At 44.4% G+C, this 20,939-nt stretch overlaps 1 protein-coding gene across 2 annotated transcripts in view; it reads right to left on the bottom strand.

Moving 5' to 3' along the window:
* The window catches only part of snd1 (staphylococcal nuclease and tudor domain containing 1), a 142,281-nt gene that overhangs the window by 47,183 nt on the left and 74,159 nt on the right, over positions 1-20,939 (bottom strand). For both annotated transcript variants that reach the window (XM_076111853.1, XM_076111852.1), the window contains exon 17: positions 6,570-6,758. In XM_076111853.1, the coding sequence (XP_075967968.1) occupies positions 6,570-6,758 (189 nt within the window). The remainder of the gene's footprint in view (positions 1-6,569; positions 6,759-20,939) is intronic.

Below are 20,939 nucleotides of genomic sequence, written 5' to 3'. Positions count from 1 at the left end.
GTAGGTGGCTCATTTTGGGCGCGCGGTGCCGAGAGGAAAGATGAGAGCAGGAGTAAACTCACACACCAAGATTATGGCATAGTAAACAAACGGGAAAAGATAAATGGTATGCAGCACACGCGTCTGCACACACTGGGAGTTGTGTGGTATATAACAGGGCGTTACAGTCCTCTCCATCTTTTCCAGAGATGCGAGGTCTCACACGGGTCACCTCTCCCATTGTGGCCACCCTGCAGGGGATGATGTCCCCTCGCTGTGATCCTGCTGTCCTTTCACACTTGCCAACAAACCCTGCAACCTTCGTCGTGCCCGCGTATTGACACGCTGGCAACGGGGTCAAACGTTCACGCACCCAATGTGTTGATGGTTTCCAGGATGGGCTCCCCTGAGCCACTGATAGTAGTGTTAGGCTGTGGTTAAAGGGCGTCGCTCGGTACCGTCAAGCGTCACTTTAAATAACTCGGAATCTTCATCGGGAGAAATGGTATTCTGCTCAATGTCTAAAAAAACTAGAAGACAGAAATAGCTGCTACAAATGATGACTTGCCCTGTGAGTCATGGAACTGTACCAGCCTGTTCTTTGCTACTTACAGTTACAAACACTGTGTTCCAGTGTGTCAAAAAGATAATGCTGACCCTCCATCTTTGAGATGGCGGAGCTAAATGCTGCTACTGATACCATTTTATTCTCCCATTAGTTGTTCTGGTATTTTAAAAAGGGCCTGTGCACATGGTTGACACTTTAATACAGTGTAGAACTAAACCCCGTCATTAAAGAAACACTACTCGTAAAGACTGAAGTAGAGCTACGGGCATTTATATACATTAATATGTGTAGAGCGTTTATTATTCTGCCCTGTAATTCACAGGTACATAACATGGGTCATGTGACTCGAATCAGCAGTTTTAAATTCAACACCTGCATTGTGCACGGTCTGCGTGTGTTTGCTGGAAGTCTTCAGAATACATTTTAGGCTTCTTCACTGGAGGAAACAAAAAAATCCTTTTGGTCAGACAAAAAAATAAATAAAAAATCCTCAAAACCCTTGTTGGCAGAAGTCCAAGTTTACCAAATCAAGACGAGGGAGTTTGCTCGAGTTGGAGCTTCTTTTCTTTTATCCAAAGTTTACTCATTTAAAGCCCAACAACAGACTGTTCTGAATCTTTTCCACAAAGGAATCGAGGGAACGCAAACAAGCTGAGCTCGCTGTGACCCTGAAAACACAACCAAAGCTGCAAAGATATATTACATTATGCTAAGTTAAGCATTTCTCATTATCCAGTTCCAACCTACGAGGCACAGTGTACAAGAAGCAAAGAGAAGCAAATAGAGATTTCAGTTCTTAGGTATCAAAGACACATTCTGAATAAGGAGGTAGCTTTCATCTACCGATAGCCCTTATAATATCAATATTCAAAAGTGACCAAGTCTCTCCTCAATCCTTTCAGAAGGAGCTGGGACATTTCATTACCGTTTCCTCTCAAAGAGATCGGACAAGTATCCCGCCTGGTCATTAATTGAATATCACTTCCCATCATGGATGTTGTTGAATCACAGGGCAACAGTGACTGCAGTAAGCAATAGATGACGATGGAATGGTAATACAGGTGCAATCTTCCCGTTTACCCCACAAAACGCCATTAGGGCGCAATTCTTTCGCGAGGCCTAATGCAATTTGTGTGAGAAAAGTAATAACGGTAATGATTCCACGTTCGCCAAAAAGTCTCTCTGCGGAGCGAGCACAGCCAGGGACCAAACACCGAAACGGTTGAGATAAGATCATTTGCAGGAGCAAAAGAGATTCTAAATGGGAGAAAGTGGGTAGAGTCAGAGAACAGAGTGAAATATACTCCATTTCATTTGAAGCTACTTTAATAATAATCCACAGTATTTTTTCGTCCACGATATTGCCTTAGTGACTGCCACCTGCTTATTTCACTACGGGAGGCCGAGAAAAAAATCGGAAGGAAAAGAGAACGAACAAAAAAAAAAAAAAAAAAGATTGCAACCCAGAAAGCATTTCAATGGCTTCGGGGCTTAGGAAAGCACTGAGCATGGTATTAATAGCGAAGGGACCGTCATCCGTGGGAAACAAGAAAGGCCGCTTGGGTTGACTATTTACAGAAGACGGAGAACAGGCCTATGTAGCAGAAAATGGCCTCCGATTGCATGAATCACGTTTCTCGGGATAGAATGCCAACCACGGCTAATCCAAACTTCCTACTGCCTGAACTCAAAGACACGAGCCGATCAGCTTTGCTTAGAAGCCCAATTATCTCGACTCACCCACAGCGTGTTCCTGTTTGGCCAGGTGTGGGATGTGCTGACTGGTGAGAAGAAACACTTTAGATGGGAGGACAGGGAGATGTTTTTTTTTTTTACGCACACTCTTTGGTTAGATGGCGAGGTGTTTGGCTTACAAGGCAAGCTGCGTGGCCCTCGAGAGAGCGGGCCAGAGGCAACTGAAGTGAATTAAAGGGAAACAAAAAAATTGCAACGTACTGATAATCGGACTTGCTTACAAAGCTAGTCGGCCAATCAACGGCAAATCAAAGTGCTGCGATTTGCTTTCGGAGCACAAAAAAAAACGCTAGGCCGTGCGTTGATGTATACTTGTGATCAGGCCCTCGGGCGAAGTGACAGTCAAGTCGGCTGAACTTGCAACTCTGGATTCCACCAAAAAAAAAAAAGCTGAAACACGATTATGTACTTCAATCATGCTCCGCCAAGGACACGTCACCCGGATCAATGCCACAACGATGCTGCTTCCAGGACTTTGACGAGTGTCTTTGATGGACGGGTGCAGTATAAGGAACAGCAGCGCCGGCTCCTCCTGGCTTTATGCTTCAGAGGGATTTTTCTTCTTTTTTTTTTTTCCTCTCAAAAAGGGTACAAGTCATTCAGCTGCCTAACTCACACCGACCACAATCCAGGCCAAAGAAGGAACCGTCCTCCACGATACAAAAAAAACAAAACTGGAAGGCAGCTGAGGGGAACAAGGGCATGACACAGGGCATCTGAGAAGACATTAATCCGGTTAATAAGGAGGCATTCAAAGATGATTAATTGAACGAGCAGTGGAAGAAAAAGAAAAGAGAAGGAGGAGGGGGGGAGTGAAGAGGGTGAGCATATGCGAGTGCACTGAAGAGGTTAAAAAGAGACAGTGGGCTGAGCAGGGCTGAAAGGAAGAGAGTCCTGTGACATGAGATGTCTTAAACAGGGGTTGTCATATCCTCTTTCTTTCGCCATTCACTCTCTTTTCCATCTTCCTCTCTCCCACTCCGAAACCCATCGGAGTGCGTTGATCTCCTTCAAGGTTGGGTAATTACAGGGTAAAAAAAACCCAAAAAAAACCTTGCTCAACAGAAAAGCACAGTCTGGTTATTATTGAGGGCCCATTGTTGACTCCCCTGTTCATAATTGGGCCATTGCAATTACGAGCATGTTTCCTTCTTCTGCCTGGTAACAGCTATTAGGTTATCGGAGGATGGATAAAAGCTCCGACTTGCAGAAGACTTCCCTCTCGTCACACCACCGCCTCATTCCATTTCGTTGTTTTGCGTCCTTTTGAGGCACAACCGAATATTGACAGGCTACACCTGATCGGAACATAAATGAAAGCTACGGGCGAGAGTCTCCGCAGTCAAAAAAAAACAAAACGCTCCCAACCCACTTTGAGCCAAACTGCTGCCATCTTGTCAAAATGTACTTTACTCAGCTGCAGCATGGGAATACTGGAACATCATACGAGTCGCTGCAATGAGTCGTCTCGTATCACAAAGACAGAATGCAGTGGTTGTTTTTTTTTTGCAACAACTCGTGTTTGCAGAGTTGCCTGGTAAGCAAGAATTTGATTCTCTACCCCTAGGAGCATCCACGTATATACACAAGAACGCTTTGCAAAGAACAGCCAGGAGATTTAAGAAGAGGGCATGAGCAGCGCTTGGCAACAACCTACTCATTGTGAAGAGAACTTGAAATAAGTTAATGCGCCGTCTGTCAGGTTCTGTGTTGTAGCGGAATCGTGTTAACTTCGGCGCCGAGAGCGCAACAATGTGTTCTGACAGGGCGACACACTTTAGAGAGATTTATGTAAACAATAGCTTAGCTATAAATAAACGTAATGGGGGAGCAGAATTAGGAACGCGCCCGGGCCTACAACTTGAGCCTTCAGCATGCGTTTGCTGTGAGGACCGTTACTAAATATCACTAAATATTCTTGCTGATGCGCGAGATTAAAATCTGCTGAGCGCTGGAAAAAGGCTCCTTCCTCAAACCCTTTGGAATGCTTCATTTAGAACACAATCACTTTGTCCCATTGGTCTCATTGTAGCAGAAGCTCATATTCACTTAAGTCACTCGACCTAAGCAGTTTTGGTTCAGGATGCTCCTGCAGAAAGGCCCGATCCCCGTTGTTGCCCTGGCTCCCTGCTGGACCACCGACGCAAACTTTTCTTTAATGAGTGCGTGCGTGTGCGTGCGTGCGTGCGTACACACACACACCCTCTGAGTCCACTTCATTGCGACAACCTTGTTTTGTTGTAGGGACGCCTGACACAGCAGTACCACTGATGTCTTCCATATCCACAGCCGTAGGGCCAGTAAAGAGAGGGAGGGGGGGGAGGAGATGCAATCTGCCCTACCTAGCCTCAGCATCCCACACACAGACAAAGACCAACCGGCGACTTCAAAAGAGAAAGACAGGGGGGGAAACATTTTTTTCCAAGCGCTCAGCTTTTCTCGAGATGGTCTCTACGGGTTAATTAGAACAGCGAGTCCCACCTCATCTGCCTTCAAGTTGCATACGATGCATTCACGCGCACATACAAGCAAGTTGCCTGTGCTCCGTTAGCACAACACACTCTCTCCACTGCACCACACACATGTCGGGCTGCGGTTGATCTGCGCACCGGGTGCCCGTGGACGAACTGGCATCAAACATAATCAGCGTCCGTCTGGTGCCCCCGCACCTCAAGTCAGAACCTCGTGGTGGAAGTCCGTCTGCCTCGACGACGGTAGAGGGGGTGGGAAACCGGGGGGGGGGTGGAATTGGCATCAGATGCGTCAGGAACGTGGCGTCTCGCTACGGTCGGATTTAACACGGCGGGGTCGGTGTAAATATAGATGGAGGGCAGTTTTGAGAAAAATAGCAAGAAAGGCGAGTATGAACTAGTGTTATGAAAAGTATTGATTAAGCATCGAGTCTAAATATTTGGAACACTTCCCGGGAATTTTTTGATGCGTCATCAACATTTAAACTCTACAACCAATGTGTTTATCATTAAATTGTTTACTAGAGCACACAGTTACTAATAGAAATAGCCTCTTAATTCTGCTCTCAAAGTGCACCAGATTGATACATTTAACTTTTAAAAGGAGGAGCATCCACAAACTCCCGTGGGAAACACTGGCCTTGTTACGGTTACCCTTCATTAAAAATCTAACATGTTATGCCCTCAATGTCACGTTGGTTTTCCTCTGCGGGACCCAAAAATCTATATTTTTCAAGGTATTATATCAAAGTTAGATATTGCAGTATGGTGACAACACTAGTAGGAAACACACTAACTATGAACATGACAGATTAAAGAGAAGGGGAAAAAAAGAACACGGCCCCATCTTGGCTCTGGCAATACATCACGTTTATGTGGGTGGAAGAGGCATTTGTGTCTCCGTAAGGACCCAAACAGGTAGAAGTGAGTGGACGAGAGAGCGAATGGGAGAGAGGGTAAAATAAATATGTTACAGAGATAGAGAGAAAGAGGACAGGGGATGACAGCTGGCCGGGCACTTCATGCATCTGGCAGGGGTGACTCGTGGAGCCATAATGCAAATTCGGGGCGAGATCAGGATCAGTGCGAGAGATGCGTCCATCCATCAAAAGGACTCCCATTGAGGGAAGGAAGCTGCAATGATAACGGGGGGAAATGTGGCTATTCTCACCCCCCGATGGAGCGTCTCCACATTACTGTGGCTTTAACTAAAAGGTATTGCCTGCATGATATTAATGCAGAAGCTGTTTATATCTAACGATTGATTGGGGGTGTCGTGCTAGATATTTAACCTTCATATGGATAAAAAAAAAAAAAGCTCAGTTTTGTCTTAATGGAAGCCAAAGGTCGCAGCACCACCTGTCTTAATTGTCTGTCAGGCTGATGAGAGGGGGGGGGGGGGGGGGGGGGGGCTTTGCCTTTGACAAGGGCAGTGTGTGGAAGTTTCCAAGCGATAGTGAAGTTGCTGTCAAGGGAAGAGTTGGTTGTTGCCAAAGGAAGCATCTTGTTGCCGACCCCTGGAAGAATGTGTTTGTTTGTTCACGTATTGGAACAGAGAGCTTTACGTTTCCTCCCCTCGGCTCTGATCCTCATTCCCGTTGGCTGCATCTTTACCTCTACTAAAGAACCGCTAACACACACACTGATGGCTAGTCGTGTAGCTTGCAATACGTTGGAACGCACTCTTGACAGGAGACGGTTTAATGCAGCGCAGACTCAAATACGTCTTGGGAGTGTGGTCATCACGTTGATAAAGAGGATGCACAGTAGCTGCAGCTCTTGCAGACGAGTCTTACCTTCTCTTTCCTCTCTCGGCACGCCTCCTCTGCTGAGACCAAGGTTTTGTAGTAGGCGCTGCGCTCTGCCGTGAAGTGGACCTTGGACAGAGCGCTTTCCACCAGCGCCACCGACAGATTCAGGCCCTCGATGTGCAGCCAGCCAATGAAGTTCCCCGCTTTGTCCATGCTCTCCACTTCAACCTCCACCTGGAACAGAGCAGAGGAAGAGGAGGGGCCAAGTTAGTGTTCTGTGCTCCAAGATTAGGTTGGAGATTCAATTACAGCAATGGAGTGACGGGGGGGGGGGGGACACCACTGATTTTCAATAGACACATCAATGGAGACCCGTGAGCTCTGTATTGATTGGGTAGCACACACACACACACACACACACACAGATCTTGTCCCGTTCCTTTGTTGTGGATCAGAGTTTTCAATCGGAGCAACTTCTGTGTCAACACTAAAATGCTCAACTGTAGAAACCCCAAAGGTCTGCACAAACAGTACGAGTGGCTTTAAATTAGAGTAGTAAAAAAAAAAAAGTAGGATGGCAATATTTCTTTAATTAATGTTGGTCATGTAAATCATTTGCAATTAGTGACAGCAAAGTTGCAATTCCCTGAAGTTAACAAATGAGGGCAGTGAAAGAGCCTAACCCTGCTGACAGAGTCGGAAAGATCTCCCAACATCTCCCACGATGGACTAGAACCAAATTCTGCCTATTCAGGCTAATTATCTATTCATTACATTTTGTTTCATAAGTGATGGACGACCGGGGGAAAGAAGAGAGAGAGAGAGAAAAAATCAATCGATTTATTTTTCTCCTACTCTAAAGCCTCAGTCAGCGAGAAAGTGAGAGGGCAGGTGTGCGGGAGAGATTGGGGGAAGTCAAGCGATTAAGACTCGGGCTGCTTAGCCCTTCAGCCACCAGGGAAATCTGAGGGGAATTAAGTTTGTAAACTGCTCGGCCTTGTTCTCAACTAAAGTAAAACGCTTCCATTAATGAATGCATAATCTGCTCTTTTATTAAGCTCAAAACTGACAACCTAGGCATATAGCAGCGGCGTACGTATATTTCCACTTTCTACTTGGCAGAGTGGAAAATGACCACAAGGTGTGACAACAGTGGCACATCAATGCAACAATGCCTCAAAGAATACAACAAATGTCTCTTATTTGTATCCAAAAGTATATATCATGTACAAAATAAGTTGTTTTCTTATTATATAATAACATTAATTATAGGTAATGTGCTGTAAAGACTCCCTGAATTACAAAAGAGCAGCCAGGACATTCGTCTACCCTCTCAGGTCCCGACCGCGATACAATCTAAGTTCACTCATACCTCATCTGCCTTCCGTTTAATCTGCTTCTTACCCTCCTTCTCCGCTATCTCAGATACTCACCCCATCTGTATCTCTCTTTGTCTGCAAGTGCAGAACCAGTTACGTAACGAGGCTATTACAGCAGCACTGGTCCTCCGAGCGCCCGAATGTCAAAATGGGCGAGTGCTGGAGAAAAAAAAAAAAAAAAAAAAGGGCTAGAACCTACTTAACTGTCACCAACTGCCACGAAGGCAGCAAATCGTAAAAAACTAAAACAAAACACCGACGGCCAAACAGAACGCTCACACGCTCGCTGGGGGAAAAATGGCAATATGGAGTGGAAACTAAAAAAAGCTCCACCGCCGGAATAAAACAAGGTGTTCGAAAAGAATCTTTGAATCCTTGAGAAGAATAAAGCCTGCACACTGAACGCTCCTATAACCATTATCACCATGAAAGACAAAAGGGGGAGGCACAAACATTCCAGCTGCCGCTGTAGAACGAGTGGAAGACGGTTGACCTCTGCTCGGCAGGTGAGGTCTAACAAACGCTCATCAGCTGAAGTAGTTTAATCACGGTTCAGAGGGGGAAATTACACACTCAAACGTCCCATTTGCTTTCCATATGTCTGATGATTTACAGTCCTCATGTGAAAGCTCTCCACATCATTCCACAGAGAGTTCGGTGAGGATGCAGGAAGCTATCTCGAGGTCAAGGAGATATTCTCTCTCTCTCTCTCTCTCTCTCTCCTGTGCACCCATACGTTTGGCTCGAGGAAAACAGAAGTGTCCTGTAACAACTAGATAAATGCGATGACTGTAACGACCGTGCGGAGAAATCACACAGCAGGACAAGGCGCATCAATCACGCTTTCAACGGGGTCAGATGTAAACATGCGACATGCAGAGATGACAAGAGAGACGAGGTAAAGATACGCTGAGGGGAGGGAACGGGTTAAGTTACATTATTGGCGACAAAGATATGTTTCGATCATTATAAAACTTAGAAGTCTTAGTTCTACCCAGACCACTTGTCACTTACATACTGCCAACCTTAAAGACAGAAAATGAGCCTATGCCTGGAGGTCTGGCGAGAGTGTACACAGTATTTATAATACACACACACACACACACACTGTGTCGCATTACACTACAAGCAGACATTTCAGCGAAACTAATTAGTCATTCGATCCAAAACAAGTCGCATCTGTTGTCGTATTTATCTTCACAGCATAGAGCCATACACAGACTGAAGTCAGAAAAATGATATGTAAATGATAACCCTTGGGTGGCCAATATCTTGAAAGTGTCATTAAATAAAATGAAGCTGGCGTCCCACCAGGCAGTGGGGAAGAGATGAGACGCGCTAATAGAAGGGTCAAATGGGAAATTGAGGAGGAACACATGAATTCATAAAAGAAAGAAAGTGGAGGCCCAATTTCCCGCTGGCAGATTAAGATCAATTTGGAGCGGCTGTAGACTCATGGCAGGATTGCAGAGTGTCGGTCCGATATGTTGCACTTAATTGGAAAAATGGATCGACAACAGCTCGTTTAGCCAGCGAGCAACCATTGCCAATAATGACAACTTAATGATTCCTAATCTGCTTTAAGGCGGTTGAATTATTTGTTTTTTACATATTAAAATAAAAAATAAAAAATACTTTTATTAATTACTCTGCCGTTCTTGAGCTTTGTCTGTGTTAAAGTTGTAGTATTTCTAGTTTTTTTAGATAAAGGATACATTACTTTTAAATACTGCTGAGATCTGTTAAGTCATTACTTGCGTTTTTTTAATATTTTTACATTAAATGATTACTCAAGCAAATAATCAAAAGAACCATCTATAATTAAAAAAATACATAAATAATAGAAATATATATTAAAAGAAAATCATTTAAGGATTATAGCAACCCATGAAGAACTGCTACAGTGCAAACATCACTCCCATATGCTTCCCTACTTTGCGTGAAGACGGAGTGCCGCAGCAGAGCTCAGGAGCCAGATCTGTAGTTTTACACTTACACACACACACAATGTTGAGTTGCTTATCCATTTAAAGTAAATAGCTTGGGTTACAACGTGGAGAGGACAGGTGAGGCGGAGTGGAAACTGCTTTGAGTAGAGCCCAGATGGTTCCCAGCGGAGGCTTCCTCCGAGCCAAAATGGCTCCCGCCGGAGCACAAATGGGCTCTGGTAATCTCATAAACGCTGGGATTGTGTCGACACAGTGGACGGGATAGAGGAAAAGGCAAAATAGCGCACGCGCACACGCACACACACACACACACAGAGCCATGCACGTGTGCGTGTGGGCACATACACATGTGCAGTCATTCTCAACTACAAAAGACAAAGCCATTGAAGGGAAACCTGGCCCGAGGGCACGTTTGAAAACTGCAGCAGATTTAATTCACTTAGCCGTTTGAAAGTGGGAAAAAAAAAAAAAAAAAATATATATATATATATATATATATATATATATAAAAATAAAATTAAAAAAAAGACTGTGGTAGGTGACACATCATGTCAGAGCCAAAACCTGCACTAAAAGAAAATGAAAGAACATCGATGGGTTGGCAAGCGATAGGATTTTGTTTTTTTTATCACCACATTCAAACAAAACAAATTTTGAATACCTGGAGGAGAAAAGAAAAGCTAATGGATAATAAGCAGAAGGTTAAGGAGAGCAGGGTGTGTCTAAGAATCCATGAGGTCGAACGTGGCACACAGGTCAGAAGCTCAATTCAAGTATTGCTCTATGCATACATCATGCACGATGCATTCTCTCACCGGAGAAAAGGGAGCAGGGTATATACATAATGCAAGGCACAGAGGAGATTAATCTGTCAGTCAGCGCTTTCAATCATCACTCACGGTAACTCTTTGCACTATTTAAATCAGAGTTTTACTGCATATTCCAATTACTGAGATCACAGCTATCACCGTCGAGATTTAAGTCCGCATGAGTCAAATTACGAGCCCTGGTCGTAAAAGTTTAAAGGCAGAGACGAGGGGGGGGAGGGGGAGGGGCAAACATCGCATTTGCTATGCGAGTTTACTCCAGGCTGCCGGCGTGAGAAAAAAGTGTGTGTGTGTGTGTGTGTATGTGTGTATTTGCTTGTCAAAGAGGGCCCTGCAACGTGCAGATGCAAGCGGCGAACAACCAGGAAAAACAGACGTTTTGGCACGTCTTCATTCATTCTCATTAAGCAACACGGAGTCGGCCGCTTTTACGGCTACTCTACTCTGCCACTTAGCTTTGGCTCTCTCAAATCTTTGTGCGTCCGCGTGTAGAAAATCAAGGCGGAAAGAAAAAAGAATCAATAGCTTTTAAGGAGCAAGTCAAATGATGTCGGGCATAATATTTATGTGGGGGAGTATTTGAGTATTACGGGATTCAGCGTTCATCACATTCAGGGTGCGTGTGAGTATAAATGTACCGTATGTCAGTACTCGAGCCGATATGAGAAGGTGAGGCCAAAATAACTGACTGTAACCGAGAGTGCCGTCATCAGTGTTTTTAGTCCTCTCCATCATCTCCCTCGTCACCGTGACTCAGAGAAAACAAATGCGACAGGCGGGACAGACGGAAAGTCAAGACACAGAAAAATGAAAGAAAAAGAAAGAAGGACTCGAGTCACTCCCACCTACAGCCCTTTGCTCATCCAGCAGAATAAGCCATTCATCAAACTGAGCCTTGGCGAAGATTGAGGGAGTGTGATGTGGAAGTGTGTGTGTGTGTGTGTGTGTGTGTGTGTGTGTGTGTTGGGGCAAAGGGATCAAACCTCCTCTAAGCAATGAGCGATACTAAGCCCTAGATTGGAGGTGCAAAGTAGGGAGAAAGAGGAAAAATGGCGAACAATCAGATAATCACTTTACCTTAATTCATATGCAAAAAAATAACTATCAATGGCTCTGGACACTTAGTTCAGTTAGTCATGAATGTTGCATGAAGAAGACAGTCTGTCCTCATCATGGGCACATGTGGATTTAAGCAGAAAAAGCTGAGCACCGACGGCTCCGCCTCACTGCCTTAAGACCAGTCTTGTGTGAAAACTCCATTTAGGGGTATGAACGGCCCCCATCCTACAAAAGAGCAACATCTCTCAATGCTGCCCCTCATGCTGGCTTATATGGATTTTTTCTTTTTCTAAGTGGACACAGAGCTCCTTCTAAATGATACATCTGAACCCTCAAGCAAGACGTACATCCACAACTCAGATTTCAACCAAATATCAATACATCTGGAAGGTGTTTCCTGTTGGGCGGCGATAATTAATCACAGTTCAATTGAAAAACTGAATGAAACTGTCCAGGGCGACATAGGAGGGGGGGGGGGGGGGGGGGGGGGGGGGAGCAAAATAAATAAACAGATAACTACTACGAAGCAAGTGTGAGAGAGCTACGAGCCATGACAGCTACGTAAAAGGGACGTCTGTGTGTGTAATTGTTTGCCAGAGAGCAGGAATAACATCTCAGTAGCGCTGTCACTGTTTTGTGAGGGCACTGATGGTGTGGACGGCGCTAACCAGAGAGAAACAGCGTCCTAATGTGTGTGTTTGGTAATCCTTGCCCGCAGAAAAAGGGGGAAAGATAAGAAAAATGACAAGCTGCTGAAAGTCGGTGTTCTAACGCCCTGAAGCTGTTTACATAGAAGCGCTGTCATTCGGTTAAAAGACGCGCAGCGTGTCACCCTCTAAAAATCTTCCCACAGTCCATTATCTATAATGCATGTCCATTACTAAGGTCCATAAACTGCTGTTAATGGAACATATTAGTAGTCAGGAAACGGGGTCGCATGCTAAGTCCCTCAAAATAAACAGCAGCGATTCAAATATATGCACTTTTTCTTTTTTTAGGTGTTACCCTGAAGTCCTCCTGATAAAGAGTCCTAAAACTAAGAAAAGGCCGGTCTTTCTTAAGTGCTACACTTCCTAAGTACATATCGCATGAGTACGACATGGCTAAATGTGTAGGCATGTCGTTGTGGTAAAAATCGACAGAGGAAAGGGCCGATAAGTTCCGGAAAGGAATCTATGAGTATAGATTCCTTTTCTTTAAAGAAAGAGAGAACGGGATGGGGAGACACAGACGAATAAATTAATGAATTGAACAAACCGCTATTGATCCCTTAATGGCACGGATCAGCCAGGGATGTAAATAGCGTGTTAATGGGGCCTGTAATTAAAAAAAGAAAATCCTCAGACGGAGAGAACAGACGCAGCCAGTAAAGAAAGGTGGGCTGGGGATCCGATGACTCGTGAAGCCCCCACTGCTAAAACAAAAAAGGGGGAATTACGACCAGAGAGGGTGAAAGAGGTCACTAACCATCGAACCGTGGGCATTGAGAGCCGTCCTGTTTCTATTGACAGCAGTTAAAATGATTGACCTATTTTAACTTTCAAACACACAAAATAAAATAACATATCCATTGAAAGACACTGAGGGAATCAGAGGTAAAAAAGGAAGAGAATAGTCTCCTGGCATCAAAATGTTTGGTTAGCGATGAGATTTCCATTTATCACTATGTCCACACAAAACATATTCTAAAAACCTGGAGGATATGGACTACAATATCAGCAACCCAAGGCCGGTGGGACCTTTAGAATGAAATGAGGTTGGATGAGGTGAAGCTTCCCTGTTTGCCGTCCTAAGCCGGTAGGACTCCTGTGTGTGCGTGCGCGGGTTATTGACCGTCCCAGCTTTGGCAATCTAGCAGTGCAGCTAAGCTCCAGGCCAAGAGCCAAACCTCTGGCACCGATTCCAAACTGGGTTGGTTCATTAACCGTCGGACAGACCACTATTTGTCAGATGTTGATCAAGCTAAGCCTGGGAACGGGAGGTTGTGAAATATGCTGGTAAAATCATGCAAAATTATTTCCAAGCAAGTGTCTCTAAATGTCCAAAAAAGAAAAGAGGGATAAGCGGTTAAAGTTGTCAAAACTAAAAGGAGTAAAACTGAGAGGGTTTGTGTGAACCAGAGCATCAAACAACTGTTAATACTATACTTTACAATCAGCAAGTTAGTATTAATAAGCAGCATTCAAAATGTCATAGATGATTAACACTATTATGTAACTGTAAGCAGATATAAGGACACTGTTCATCTATCAATGCATGTTCAAAAATACACTGAAAAACACATATCTGCTTACAACTACATTATAGTGTGTAATAAAGGGTTTATATGCTGCTCATAAATGCTTAATAGGGGGACTTGTTGCCAAACAACATTCCAATGTGCAAGAGCAACACACAGGTGGAAATAAAAGGCAATTCACGTTAAAAGTGAAAGAAACTGTCCATTTACAGCATGGTGGAAGGTAAGCATTGGCCTCAGCTCAGCAGGATGCTGCCGTTCACAGTGCTGACTGCAGAGCCGAAGTGCGTCTCAATCTGGCTGTTGAAACAACTTGGTGGCAGAGGGACACTTCCTCACACACAAACGGTCTACAGTCATAGCAGCAGTCGCATCGAGGAAAACAAATCTTTCACTGGCGCTGCAGCAAACAGTGCCCTCCAGTCCCGCAGAATTTGAGTGCTTTATCCCCATCTGTCCACCTCTTCCTGGAGTAAACAGTCCATCTTTTTAAATTTGAGGAGAGGAAGTTAAACTTGTCTTGCTTGGCTGTGACACAAAAGACAAGCTTCGTTCTGGGAAAAGCTTCAATATCATGTTGGATTCTGACCTGCTGATTCCAATTTTCTTTCTGTCTAAGAACTATTATTGCCAGATACAAACATTTTCTTTCATGGAAAATTTACATTCAATTGTATGTTCATAATAACAAATTGAATAACATTTTCTCCAAAACTGCACCAAGTTACAGGACCTCTCTCACTCAAACAAATCTTAGGTTGTTCCTCCGTGGCTTATTTTGGACTTGCAGGTGTTACAAATTGCGAGCTTTCCGTCTTCTTCACTCATGAGGAAGAACTTCTACACCAATGGCATGATGTGTGTGTGTGTGTGTCTTTAACGTGTGCTTTAAGTCGGCGGAGAGGGTTAAAGGAAAGAGATGGAGACACGAGCTGAATAAGCCAGATGTGCCTCCAGTTAATGCAGGTGGTAGACAACATGATCTGGCGTTGTTACCCGCTAGTCCTATTGAATCTGTTAGAGCCTGGCCTCACTCGCCTTTCAAGCTGAGATCAAACTACGTCCGCTCCATGCGTCACAGCGGGAATTGTTGAGAAAATGGGAAAAGAAATGCCAACAGCAGAAGTTGAGAAGATATTAGCTGTTCTTTTTCCTTGTAGTCCTCCTTAGTAAGAGTTAATGTGTTGACACGGGGTACATTAGGCCATCTCCAACTAAGAAAAAATGAGTCTACATGATCTGAATTCAGGTTATACAGGATTTTTATCAAATTCAAGAGGTAAGACCGGTTGTCTGATTTTACACCCAACATAAAACTCTCAATCTCAGTTGTCACTGCAATATTTGGAGCCAATCATCCTTACCTCAGAAAAAGAGAAAAAATACTTAATTCAAGCTATAATCATACAAGTAAGGAGAGCCAATAGCGAAAGGGGTACATAGGGAGAGCTTTCATTCAAAAGAGGGCTTTGAAAGACGTATGAAGCCTTCACAGAAAAGCAGTCGGAGCAAAGATGTAGAGAGAGGAAAAGCAGAGGTCAATAGTGAGTCGATCAGAGCGGTTGTCCTCTGCGAATGACCTCCAGTAGACTACCAAACTGAAGCAATAAATTATGGAGAGATCTCCTGCCGGGGGGGGGGGGGGGGGTTCAGGCCGGCGCCAGGCATTTTAAGTGGCATATTGTCAAAACAAATTTGTCCCTTTGCAAGTGACACACAATCTGAAACAACTGAATGACTTCGCATCCTTTTATCATCTGCTGGCTGTTTGTTTCGGGAGGTACGTAGAGTGCGAGGGCTATCCATTAAAGTCAATGAGCTAGTGAATGTAACCATCATCCTCTCGGATTGCAGTTTGAAATGTATTTTTCGGCATTGATCAGACACAGTTGTAGCCCATTAAAGAGTACACACAAAACAAGGTCACGTTGAATCGTATAAAAAGGAAATTGACTCGGGTTGGAACCTGCAGGCCTGTATGATGCTCACTGACCTTTACTAAGAGAGGAGCGACATGGCATGCCGGTCAATGAATATTGAGCTACATTTGTAATATTACTAATATCATATAATTCCCCTTAACTGGGCGCAGAGAAGGGTGCAGGTGGGAAAACACAAATTGAACTGGGCTGTAAGTTATTGAACGGTGGTTGAAAACAAATGCCACGCAGCGCTGTGAGTTATTACTTTGGAACCGTTTTCATATTGCGTCCACGCCACCTGGCTTCTACCGATCTAAATGGAAACAAAGGGTGGGGGGGACTCAAAATTAATTGCAGCTCTGGACATGTTGGACACTGTAATTAGATTTTTAAGCATTTTTTTCACACAGTTCCCAGAGATGCATTGTGTTCTGGGTTGAGACGCCCAGCGTCTTGAGGCCCTCGGGTATTGGGAAGCAATGAGAGTTAAGAGTCCAAATCCTCAAATCGCTGCCTGGAGCAGTGAATGCTCGGTGGGAAGCAGTCAAGCCACATTGAGCACATTTAGGGGTGGTCCAAATGATTGGAGGGGGCATTAAGCCACATTACCTCCCAAAAATGACAGCGTTGCTTTCCTTCAGATCCATTCAAAAATATACCTTGGAGTGCATAACCAATAAAGCCTGGCCATTATTTTGCAATCAGTGAGCAGTACAGCAGCAAGGAGGAGGAAATAACAATGACATGCCTTCGCTGAGCACTGCTTTAGCGTATATAGTCTCCTGAAAACAGAGGTGGCGACGTGTAGAAATGCTTTGTTAAACCCTCTGTTCAGTGATATCCACCACACGAGCAGCTGTGTCTTCACTCACTTGCCAGAGCTTTATTAATCAATTCAAGATTTTTTATAATGGAATTTTAAATATTCATGATTCTGTGGCTGCGATGACCAAACCACGGTGAGGGCGCCATAGACGGCCCTACGTAGAGAAAACAGTGGGGTGACATGATGCTTCCATTTCAGTGCACCGGCTGCTGTAGCTGATGAGGGCATTAAAGAACCTTCAAGGCTTGTATTGCAGATGATGGGGGGGGAAAAGAAAACCGTAGCAGTGTGAAAAATATTTCTACACCTTCTGGCATTGTGGCTGTGTTATTTGGACTTCAATGACCTCGAGAGGAGAGGGGGGAAGATGGCGGGTGAAAGCGAGAAGGGCGTGGGACAATCATGGCCGGGCCATCATCATTTGTCTTCACCTCCTTTTCTATCCTCTTTCACCGGTTGACACGGCAAATGGCAGAGCCAGCCCGTGTCACTCAAAAAGCCATTTCTGTCCTCCCAGACCCAGCCTGTGCTGACAGAGTGAGAGAATGAGGAAGAGGGGGAGAGAAAAAAAAAAAAAAAAGGGGGGTGGCGAGGAAAAGAGCCGACAGGGGCATTTTTCAACATGGCTTTTTGTCAATTTCTGCGTGCTTGTCAAAATTAGAGAGGCAGTGCCCGGTTGCTAGGCCAGTTGTTAGGCAGGGGTAGAAGTTTGAGTGCGGGAAAAGTGGTGGAGACGAGCTACTGAAGAGGTGCTCCATGTTTCTATAAACTAGTAGTGAAGAGTCGACATCGCAAACTGGAGGCTGCCAGGAGTCCTATAGACAGGAGGACATTGCAACTCCATCTAACCACATTTAGTCTCGTTCAAAAGGAGAAAAGAACAGATCCAGGAGTGTAGAAGTATACGCCTCCTAGTTTGAAGATTTGTCACTGTGAGGTATTCTAAGAGAGCATATTATAGCCCGGCAAAATGAATCCGTCATGTCAACAGGCAGTCAGAGATCATATAACCCTGTGACGAATCGTCCTATAATCATCCTTCCATTTTGGCAATCCAATTCAACCTCCCTGCAAGTTCAGTCACATAAATGGCAAACCGATGATCAACAAATGAGATTGCGGATTGAGATGGATGGTGTGTGGTTGTGTGTGTGAGAAAGATGGGAGGGGGGGTGGAGACGGATTGAATCAAGTCATGCCTAGTTAGGAGTCGAGCAGGTAAGTCGGTTGCTGGACTGCAAATTGCGATTCAATGGCAAATATGATTTGCCCATTTTCTTTCCAGTCTGACTGCAATAGTTCCTGCCCATGTTTTTTTTTTAGGGACATGATACATTACTGAACCACACTCTTGAACATACTAGACAAGTATCAGAAGATTCCCTGCGTTGCATTCGGCTTAAGAAAAGATCCATCTCTATGGAAAGGCAAGTTTTTTCTTTTCTATCCTTTATTGTTAATAGTTGGCATGAGCCTTCAACTCACAACACCTTCAGCTTGTTATCACTTTTTTTTCTGTCACTTTGTTCCCATCATCCCATTCCTCTCGTTTTCTCCTTCGATTTGGGGGAAGGAAAACAAGCCCGGGCCTCCAAACACCTCCATAATGAGGAGACGAGGGAGAGAAATAGGGGCTAACACTTGTGGAAGGAGATTGAGAGGAAGAGAGAGAGAGAGAGAGAGAGAGAGAGTGAGAAGGGAAAGTAGAAAAGCAAGGGGTGGGAAGAGGAAGGCGGAGAAAACTCACATGAGGCCACAAGTGACGAAAGAGTGTTGAAGGCGCCATTTATTTATTTTTCCGGCCCCACAAGACTACGGAAACGCAGAAGCTGTTAATCAGCGCGACCTCAGAGAGGACATGCACCGACTAGGAAATCAGCTCAGAGGTAGAGATGCAGGACAAACAATGAAAGAAGCAGAAGTTTAATTTAGCTTTTCATTCATCACACATAGGACGGCTGGGCTGTACGACCCAAAATTCATATCGAGGTATAATTGAAATTTCACACAGTCACAATATATATACATTATTGTACTTAAATGTTCCCTCTATCGACAGGATTGAAATGCATTTTGTATCTCCGGGACACAAACGGAAACATAACGCGTGAACGTGATTGAAATCACTTCAAGTAAAAGCTTTTAAACTACACTTATTACACCAGATTAATTTCCTACACAGCTGGGTTCACTGAGGATAAGGAGAGCAATGAGTGAGTCATGAATCAGTCAACAATGTCAGTATTGCAGGTTTCTTTCCCCTTTAAAAGCATCTTCAAGGCTGAGGCTCGTGTCAAAGCTGCAGCACAATTAACCGCTCCTTCCTTTTACTCGTGAAACACCTCGAGCAGGATTGTGAAGCGTGTGCGCAAAACAACATGGCTCATTCACAGCTCGACACGTTATAATGCGATCCAATACAATGGGAGCAGGATGCAGGAAGGCTGAGTCATTCGCCAACAAAAAGGGTATCGAACACTTCCTTAAGCCAAGTGATGTCACCAGTCACTAGGTTTGTCACAGTGTGCTGAAGACATTTGTTGCCTTTTGCCATTTATAGTTCAGGTAAAAAGTTTCTCAAGCTACTGCAGCCCCCCATCTTTGGCAAGTACTGTCACTATGCGTCAGATAAAATCGGTTTAACAGACGCACATCCACAGCAGGAACACACAAACGGCGTGCGATTGTTTCCTGATACATTTGGCTTAGAAAGCAGCCTCGTCTGGAGGAGAGCTTTTTTAAAACCACCAGGTGTGCGATGTGACAGTTGTGATCCAAACAGGATGGATAACGGTCACTTCAAAACAGGCAGCGGTGCACACACACACACACACACACACTCTTCAAATTCAATTTCAACAATGTGGCCACAGGCGACGGCAGACTCGCCGCTACTATGGAGTAACAAGCCACAACAATCTGGTGGCCAGCTCAACCCTCGACTTACTGCTTGAATACCCAACGAGGAACTAAAGCCACATGGCCAATACGTGTCCAATGGCTGTTGTCTCGCGGTGCTTCTGCTGAATGAATGAGGCGGGTGCTCAATCGTTTCCTCGGAAGAACATTTGAACCAATGTGTCTCAGTGGTTTCATCAATTTTCAGTCTTTTATTGCAGCGCACAGCTGAGCAACGAACAAATGGATGGCAGAACGGTGATAGGCAAATAAAGAAACAAAACTAATTGCAGCTCTTGAAGAAGAGCGTCTAGACGGTGACGTCAGCAAAGCCAGTTTGTTAAACTAAAAACAGTCAAACTTTAGCTGCAATAGTTATCATCACGACTACAGATGCAAACTTCTTTTAAAGGTGACCTGCTGATTCCGAATTGTCTCTGTTTTTTTCAACAGGTTGCTGAATGATCGGTGTATTTCTAATCTTGGCCATTATGAGTAAGTATTATAGAGGCAAAAAACACACCCGCTGTATATCCAAATAATATCAGCACTATTTGGAAAAATGACCTCTCAACACAATCCCTCAATTTGGTTCCCCCATTGTTAGTTATTGTCCGGGCCACTTGAAATGAAAAATGAGCAAAACGAGCTCTGAAATACAGCGATAGGTTTCAAGTCAAAACTATAATTTTCCGCCGGATGTCAGACAATGAGCGTCAGGAAAATGAAAGTGAAATCAATGCCCGCCTTGGGAAATTGCCAATGTCCAGCTACAGTGCAAGTGACTCAGACTGATGCCATCAGTGGCGGAGAGAATAGAGACAGAGTACCAGTGGGAGGACTGTAGTCAGTGGCCTGTCTGCAACATCGGAACAAAAGCACAAGAGACATGATGCAGATGAAACATATGGGTTGCACTTAATGTAGCTGCTAAATGAAGATGACAGCTTTGAATGCGTTGTGGAAATAAAGTGGAATTTGTCTACGTGCATTTCTAAAAAAAAGTCAGAGAGCCCTGTGGATGGCTTCGTGCCTCATTTAGCCCTTGGTATCATGTAGAATGTAAACATTTCCCTGCATTATAAAACCACAGACATGCATCTGAGTATGAACACATGTGACTGTGGGCAATTCTTTTCTCCAGATACGGGGGAGTGAGCAGAAACAATCCGACATTGGGGAAGAGTGCACGACGGTTATGAATCCATCGTGAGGACGATCTGCCGCTAAGTTATTCTCTCGCACAAAAAAAGTGGCATTTATATTCAGGCGCTTAAAATCCTGCCATCTTCGAGAAGTGAAGCATGGCCGTAAAT

Source organism: Anarhichas minor, unplaced genomic scaffold (assembly GCF_050575085.1).
Source record: "Anarhichas minor isolate MPS153535 unplaced genomic scaffold, ASM5057508v1 ptg000045l, whole genome shotgun sequence".
In the NCBI taxonomy this organism is placed as follows: domain Eukaryota; kingdom Metazoa; phylum Chordata; class Actinopteri; order Perciformes; family Anarhichadidae; genus Anarhichas; species Anarhichas minor.
The sequence above is the reverse complement of the archived record's forward strand: the minus strand, read 5'-3'. Positions and strand labels throughout refer to the sequence as shown.